Source organism: Tuber melanosporum (genome assembly GCF_000151645.1).
Source record: "Tuber melanosporum whole genome shotgun sequence assembly, scaffold_25, strain Mel28".
NCBI lineage: Eukaryota > Fungi > Ascomycota > Pezizomycetes > Pezizales > Tuberaceae > Tuber > Tuber melanosporum.
In genome coordinates, this window is record NW_003298919.1 from 700,382 (window position 1) to 709,053 (window position 8,672).

General features: G+C 46.6%; 2 protein-coding genes; both read right to left on the minus strand.

The window, feature by feature from the left end:
• Positions 1 to 1,343: 1,343 nt before the first annotated feature.
• GSTUM_00006287001 (uncharacterized protein) lies at positions 1,344 to 4,011 on the minus strand. XM_002838458.2 has 5 exons: positions 3,425 to 4,011; positions 2,790 to 3,140; positions 2,268 to 2,716; positions 2,137 to 2,194; positions 1,344 to 2,067 (listed from the first exon to the last, which is right to left on the minus strand). Exons 1-5 carry the CDS (start codon positions 3,923 to 3,925, stop codon positions 1,678 to 1,680), a joined length of 1,749 nt encoding a protein of 582 aa, XP_002838504.1. The 5' UTR covers positions 3,926 to 4,011; the 3' UTR covers positions 1,344 to 1,677.
• A 1,528-nt stretch (positions 4,012 to 5,539) lies between these two features.
• On the minus strand, positions 5,540 to 6,868 carry GSTUM_00006288001 (uncharacterized protein). XM_002838459.2 has 3 exons: positions 6,491 to 6,868; positions 6,105 to 6,425; positions 5,540 to 6,037 (listed from the first exon to the last, which is right to left on the minus strand). Exons 1-3 carry the CDS (start codon positions 6,664 to 6,666, stop codon positions 5,971 to 5,973), a joined length of 564 nt encoding a protein of 187 aa, XP_002838505.1. The 5' UTR covers positions 6,667 to 6,868; the 3' UTR covers positions 5,540 to 5,970.
• Between the last annotated feature and the right edge of the window lie 1,804 nt (positions 6,869 to 8,672).

Consider the following 8,672-nt stretch of genomic DNA (forward strand, 5'->3'; position numbering starts at 1 on the left):
GCCACAAAGTCATGTTGAGCTATAAAGTCATGTTGAACTGTCAGGCACTCTGGAGGAGTACCCAAGGTCGCGAGAGAGCGAGCAACCATGGATTGTAGCTAGCAGCCACAACCTTGGCATGAGTACTCTAATTATTTCTTTTTTCAGAAAACAAATTTAACCTTTTTCACTCACAATACACTGTTGGTATTTCTAAGATCACTGAGAGAATAATGTATTACTGTTCTGTACTCTTGCTCTGCTGGCCACTCTCCTCAAATTTACTAGGCAACTCTTGTACAAAAATATCTTGCATAATACTTGTATGTAAGTTGGTTTAGGATATAGAGAACCACATTTAACTAATACAATAATAACAAATAGCATTAAGTCTTAACATAAGCTGATAAAGAAATCAAGTTTTGTGGTATAGTTGGTTCTATATTATAATGTTATCAAAAAATTGATCAAATTTCCCCTGAAATAGAAGTAGAGAGAGGTTTGGTATTGTGGTAGAATAGTAGACTTCTTCCTTCCTAATCCTAACTTAGAAACATTTCATAGGACTGTGCCTTATAAATAAGAACAGCTTCAACCTCTTAAATTGTCATGCTTTATATTGTATCAAGTACCTACTTTCCTTTGCAGAACTGGAACTACACCAACCTGACACACTAGCAGTTCCTGGTTCAAGTTTAGGACTGGGCGAAACCAATTTTTCTCTCTTGAAAATAGTTATCTCTTTTGTAATTTCTTTTACGATATGCTCTTCCACAATGTCACCTCGAATTAGCTAGAATGCAATGCATCACAAGCTGAAACGCTTATTGGTAGGCTCTATGAAGGGTCTGGAAGGGGGCTGTATGGTACAGAAGGTAGGACAAGCCATCAGAAATACAGTAGGAAAAGCAGAACTTGAAGAGAATGGATTGAGTATTACCAGTATGACATATCAAAAAGTAAGATACCTCCCACTATGATGCAATACGTCTAAAAATTTGCACCTTATAATTCTAGGTCAAAGAGTTAAATTATAAATTATAACAAACTGTTTTTGGAGGCCCATATTCAATTCATTAGCTGCAACTACTTTTTTCAATATCATACATTTGTGTGATAAATTAATTTTTATGATTAATTGTTTTAATTTTCTTAACGTGGTATTGTGACAAAAAAATAGTAGTTGTAGAAAATGAATTGAACATGGGGGCTACAGCATCATAGGAAAACACTTTATGGATACTTGTATGGTCCTATTGTAGAACTATCATACCGTATCTCGAGTACTGAAATGGCTATCTAAACATTGATACGCCATGCGCTGTCACTCGTCATCACTCGCTGACGCCCTTCGTCACCTAAAGTACCTACATATGATAGGCAAACACCTCGCACACACTAACTTATTACATAACTCACTCCGAATATCTATCCTACACAGCCAGCATCCCCGGGCACCCCGTGAAATATGTAGGTATATACATGAGAAATAGTTACAGGATGGAAACCCCCTGTCCATCCAACCACGCAAGAAGTTGGGTTTCCCCCCCCAATCAAAGCTTTATGTTTTCTTAACTTGGACTGTTTAAGTCCTCCTGGTATGATAACGCATTGGGAAACCGATTATAAAGAAATTCGAAATGTGAGAATTAATTCAGCAAGCACTCAGCAATTTCATCCTCCCCTCCCCTTCCAGGATCACAACTTCTCCCTTCCTCTCGTCTCAACCGGCACCCCCAAAACCGCCACTCCAGCAGCCAATATCAATCCTCCCGCAACATAAACTGGTACATTAGGATTGCGGCCAATAGTATTAGCAGCGATGATGGGACCGCACAGCCCTGCGATCCTATTGATGAAACTGGCCAGTCCGACACCCGTACCACGCACGGGCGCCGGGAAGAGCTCGGGGGTAAAGGTGTAGAGGGTGCCGTACATGATGTTCTGAAAGAAGGCTTCCAGGCAGGCGAAGGTTAGCTGATAGGTGTCCTCCGCGGAGATGGTGAAGAGGAAGAGGAAGATGCCAGAGAGGAGGGTGGAGATGCTAAGGGTGCGTTTTCGGCCGAGGTAGGGGGTGTCGATTGTGTACTTTTTTTTCTCCGTGTTAGACAGAAGAGGAGAGGGAAAGGGGAGGGGAGGGAGACAGAGGGCGGATACCATCGCAACGAGGGAACCGGGGACTCCGGCCATGCTTGTTATTGCGTAGTTGCGGTACCTGATATCATCAATTATGATACTCCCCACAGCACACTAGAGTCTGGTATAAGGAACGATAGCCCATGACATACACTATACTATTTGGCTTTACCCCTCCAGCCCCGTTCTTCGTCAAGTAAATCGGCAAGAAGGCATTGAACAGCGGATACCCCATTCCTATGGTCGCCCAGCAGAACCACACAAGCACCGTGGTCAAGCCCAGTTTCCTATCTTCGAAGAGTGGGTGGATCCGTTTGAGGGTGAATCTCTCCGTTTTAAGCTTTACGAGTTGCATTGCTGACAGCTTTGGGGTTTCCCTCATCGCGGAGGGAGAGGCAGTGAGAGAGGAATGATTCTCAATTTCATCGGGATCATTGTCGGCTCGGGATAACTCCCGGAGGAGTTCCAAAGTTAGCCAGGTCTTTGTCTTGTTCCTGTGGGCAATCCCGTGCACAACAGCTACCGCTTCTTCATCCCTCCCGCGGGAGATATAAAACTTCGGCGATTCGTAGAGGTGGAAGGTGAAAAATCTTGCTATGAACTATCCCGCTTCCCATTCTATCATTAATACAATATCCAGCTTCCCCGGTATATACCTCGAGGAGATGACAAACCATAACCGTCGTCAAGCTCCCCAAGGTAATCATCAGATACCTCCACCCCATGTTATCCTCCTTCTTGCAGTGCCCCGCATCCGCAACCTCCGCCGTGCAGCTATACTTTGGCAGGAGTCCCCACGCCACCAGAGAACCAACAAGCTGTCCGAAAGGCCACCAAATCGACAGCCCCGCCAACAGGTTCCCGTTCCTTTCTGGTAAAAACTCCAGAAAGAGCGCTCCATCGACAGGCAGATTCCCACCAACTCCGGTTCCGATACAAGTGAAAAGCACGGCGGTGGTAGCCCAAGAACCCGCACCGCCGACCGCAAGTCCGAAGATTGCGGCTATAGCCAGAGTGGAATTGAACTATGGTATCACAATCTCAGCATCCGGTACAGTACGAGTACAGTACCGTAAAGGCTCGAATAGAAGATAAACGTGTTTGGGCGTTGTGGTTCCCTCTCTTGGTAAGGCACCGTGTAGATCCCTCTGGTTTCGTCTCAGCTGAGGGCTGAGTTTGAGACATTTCTCCCTCATGTAGCCGAGAAGGGGAATTCCAGCGCCCTTGCACACCTACCGTATCTTCTATTCGAGTTCTCAAGGTAAGGAGGCACAAGGCGAGAACAAGGAGGAGGATGGGGTAAACAGACAGCAACCTTCCTGCCCCAGATATCACTAAAGACACCCCACCCCACAGCTCCACAGCATAACCCTGCAAAGAGTGCGCAGGTGGTATACCCAATCCGACTATCCTCAATGCCGAATTCCCGCTGTATGCTGGTTAATATCAGCGCTAGTCCCTGCAGCCACATATTATCCGCGAACCAGCCGAAGCCGCAGAGCGCAAAGAGATGCCATGTATACGGCCCCATTCCAATGTCCTGAATCGCAAGATTTATGACACGGGATTTGCGCGTGTAGGGCGTGCTGTCCATGTGTGCGGTTCCTGCGGGGGGGGCGATCGCGGCGCGGAGGGTTTCAATGTTATATTCTAGGGTATCAGCAATGAGGGGGAACTCGAGGGGGGAGGAGACTCGAGACGGGCGCTTTGCGGGCACGTAGCGCGGCGCGGAAGATATTGGTACGACCACATCTGAAATTATCTCTTTCTCCCGAGGGTGGAGCCCGAAGGGACTGAGGAAGATGCCCATATTGATCGCTTGGTCGTCGCGCAGAGTGTGGTGTGAGTGTGAGTAGTACTGTACAAGTACCGGTATGCGACGGTCTCGGAAGTTCCAGTATGGCAGGGAAGTTGGTGTTGCCCATTTACAAGTAAGCAGCTTGTGGTTGATCCATCCATGCCTACACACCCATAAGTTACTGGAGTACCGGTACTGTACTAGTACTGTACAGTACACCTATCCCACAAGTCTCCTCTTCTTCCTCCTCCCCCCTCGCAAGTTCAACAAGGATAATAATAAATTGTGCATCTCACCGCCGTGCCCTCGTCACACCACCAAAATCTCAGTTCGTCACATTGTCCCCATGATGCCCTGCGTTCGACCTTCGTGATGGTATAATAATCCCAATAGTAGAATGTTGCACTGGAGGAAGCATATTAGGGCACGTATGGAGGTATAGGGCATAGCAGGGATTTAGGGCTCACATGTACGAGCAGAGTGTTCACTATAAAGTGAACGTCTAGCTAGCAACCTCCATAGCAGAATTGAACCACAACGTACCTTTCTCACGACCACATCTGCGCACGATCATAGCCGACCTCCATCACTTAGCAGCCATAAAAATCATTACCACCTCCAGCAGCCGCTGCAACAAGAGAGTGCATCAACGGAAGGAGTACTGCGCTGTGCTGTACAGTACAGTACAGTACAGTACAGTACGTACATACTTGTACTCGGATGGTAACGGTCCTGTGGGCTGGTATTTTTTTGCTTGGTAAGGGAGATGTATTATTTAAATATCATATCAAGTCAAACATTAATTATCATTGCATTAGTTATCATGGTCACAGTCGAGTTTATGCAGCCAGTTTAAGTGGGAATAGTGCGCGTGAGAGTGAACGCGCAATCGCGCCGTCATACGTGTCGGAAAGATATTAACTGCGTGTCCAGCCCTTGGAGATTCCCCGCTTCGTGATGAGAGAGTGTGTGGAGCAATGGAGCATGGGAGAGGAAGAGAAGCGAGCAAGACATATCATGGACTTTTTTATTCACTTTGCCGGAATTGACTCGAGTATCATAATAGCTTATGAGATCCTTCTCCTTGTATTCAGTGTGGCTCGGGGTAAACCCTTTTTTCTTCACCTAGACCCTGAAACAAACGAATATGAGCCGCACCACCCAAGAACGTCGGACCCAAATTTTTCGCTCTGTAGGATACCCCCGGGAAAAATTGGGATCACGACTCCCGCGATGGCTAACGTGTAAAAGCATCCCCTTCTATCCGGAAATTGGCAAAGAGGAGTGGCGCCGTGGGTGTCGATGAGGCTCTTTGACTGAAAAATGTTTGGGCCAGGGGTTGTCCCTTCGTCTACCGTATTCAGGACCTCACGCTCGACCTGAATGGGGCGATAGTGTCACCACTGGAGGAGATCGATAAACTCCTCGGCGCCATAAATTCCATTGGCTAGGTCACTATTGAGTGACAGGAGCAATACTTTTATGAGCCGAGGATGGGGAGACAATACGCACCAGAAGGTCCTGAAACTAGGGAACGAACGGGGGGATCATAGCGTGGTAAGTCCACGAGTGACTTTTGATGAAAGTCTTAATTCCATGATGGGGAGACCGCTTTGGGGAGGGGAATTTACTCCACATTCTCAAACGCAACCTTGATTGATAACAAAAACCAACTCCCTCTCGTTCTATATACTGATATTCTAAAAAATACATAGTCCATATCCCTACATCAACTCCCCACGAGTTTCAAAGCCCCCCAATCCCTCCAAATTTCCATCCAGAAAAGACCACCCAGTGCCCACATCATCGTTGACCACATCCCATCACCTGCAAATTCATTAAGGCCCAAATAAAAAACAAAACGCCAGAGAACATCAGGTATCAAACATCATTAAGGATCACGCCACTCCCGGGGGTATAAAGTTTCGTGACAGTGAAAAGGAAGAAATCACTTCCATAAAATGGACAAAAAGAAGCAGATAAGGAAATCCAATTTACATGGAACACCTTTTCCAATGCAAGAAATGCGAAGGATACAATCCTGTCATGCAATTTGATTAGTACCCTCTTCGGGCACGACTTATGACTTGCCAGCTCATGAGGATCAACCACAGGAACACGAACCTATTAAATTAATTAGTCTCGAATTTAGGATCACATTTAGATGAGGGGGTGGGGGAAGGGAGCTTACGTGGAAATCATTTCCAACGCAAAAGTAGTCTTCCACAAATTGCAAACACCCTCTTGTTGTATCCTAGCGAGGGTATCCAAATTGCGTCCACCCCAAAACTGGTCATTGTAAACGTATCGTACGCAATTATCATTAATACTACCGAGAGGACCCCATAGTTCGATACTGGCCTTAATCAATCCCGTCAACCAAAGCACGAACATGATGAACGAGGAGATCATGACGATGATCGGAAGCAGCAGGTGGACATAGTACAAGGCGACAACGGAGAAAACGAGGAGTATGGTAAGAGTCGAGATGGCTAGGAGGAAGTAATAGTACCTACATACTCCTCCATTAGCAGCTGCACTACGCGGGAGATGGGCGGGGAATGGAGCCAAACTCACCACGGGACCATAATGAATAGCCTTCGCTGTATTGCCGTGAAGTAGGCGAACGATCCCAGAACAATTGCTCCGCACATGAACAGAATCAACAGAAGGACCGCAAGCAGGAGTTCGGGCCATCTGTAGCGTCTAACTTTGACCGGGACAAGCTCGCGCTCCATGTAGACGTCCGACATTGAGACGGGGGAGAAACGATTGGGCTTAATGGTGGTGATAGTATAGGTCTGCGACCGCAGAGGGTTGCAGGAACAACTGAAATGGAATGGTTGTTCGTCGTTGTCGACAGATTCGTGAAATGCAACAAGTAAGGACCGTCTCCGGAATGAGTGTCGTAGAAGCTGTGGAAGGGAAAGTGAAGGGGGGGGTAGGCAGAGGGAAGAGGTGGGTGGTGGGTGGATGGATGAGCGGAACAGAGAAAAAAAAAAAAGAGGGCTGGAGAAAGAGGGCTGGAGGGGAGGGGAGCACAGTATTTACTTTGACCTGCCGGCCCTACGAAATTGCGTGGCAGGTGTCGCAGCTTCCTTGCCAGTGAAAAGTACGAATACTCGTACAATCAATAATCGGTTGCCCAACCAACCAACCACCCGTCTTTTTGTTCTTTTCCCACATGGCCAGTTAAAAAGAGGTTAGCATAACTTTCGTTACCACGTCAACCCCATGGCGCCATTCGCTTAATCAGAAATACCCAATCAATTTATTCCCCTCATTCTAGATTTAACGCGCAAGTAGTGCAGAGCCCAGTACCTGCGTTGAAATCGAATGGGCAGATCAAAATGCATCGGGTTACAGAGATCACATTCAAGATCTTGGAGGAAACATGGGTTCTCACTTTTAAGCCCTGGGTTTGAATGTTTTACTGAGTTAAACTCAACCGCCAAACACCAATGTTTTGAAACAAGGTGGTTGGTGCTTGGCTTGGCACGGATGGGAAGACGCGGATGGTGCCGAAACCTTGGAATTAATTTTCACGAGCCAAGATTCCCCAAGGTAATAATATGTTCTGCGTTATTTTACTCATGCCTTCTGCATAAGTGCCAGGATGAAAGTTTTCGTACAGTTAATTTAGGTTAACCTGAAAAAATAATCCCTGTCTTGTACGAAAACATCTACCTTATGCCTTGCATCATGGTCATGATACATGTAAAGAACGCATTTACAGATTGGATTTCATTCTTCATCGCTAAAGCTTAAGGGAGGCACGGCCGGACAAACTTACCTCTCCCCACGGCATTAGGTCCAAAAGGCGGGCCTACTCCAACCCCGCCTACGGTGTGCGCAGTACCAGTACTGGCGCCTCAGGAAAGAGCCCCCCGCGCCATGCAACAGCTGGCGTGAGATGGTTCTTGCTGAGTAATATGTCACTGTATTTGCCCAAAGCAGCTTGGCCACCCTATATTTAGGCAGTTCACTGAATCGAGAGGTCAGAGGGTCAATTCTAAGGTGCCCAACGAGCCTCGCACTGTATGATAGATGATCAATCTTGTCCGGTGGATGAGTGGGTTGGCGGATTGCTCCTGGTACTCGCGTGTGGGGGAGGGAAATCAATAAATAGAGGGATCTATCAATGTGTGGACAGTTGATAAACGAAACCCTTGGTGGTGCAGGTCAAGGATTCGAGAAATCCCTCTACCGGTATTATAATAGTATAATACTCATTCACTGTCACTCGACCAGCTTGGCTTGGCGCTTTCTTGACCAAACACCTTGGTGGCTTATCCTTGTACCTTATAAACAGCGCTCGAAGTTAATGTTTAATAATAACTCGTGTCGAGAAAGATCGAACACCCGGGCTCTTGCTGATGGCGCAAGGGTTAATTTCTTCTTGAAGCCTTAACCGCTGCGCCAGCTAGGTATTTTTCACATACTATTACTCCAGGCACAAATACTTATCATAATATTGTCTTTGGATCTTTTTCACCTGAGGGCGAGGGTAACGATAACATAATGTCTATTTATTAAACATTTAGTGCGTTCGGGAAATGGATACATCCTGTGAAAGAGAAAATGATAAACATTCATCTTTAATGAGTAAAAAATTACATTGTGTGCGGAGCAACAATCGCAGCCGGATGTCAGTCATCGAAACTGGTGGGTTTTGCTGTGGGAAAGGCGGATTTTGAGTAATAGCATCTTGATCCTTCCATGTTTGCCATAAAACTAACCCGTGAGAGAATAGAGCCCC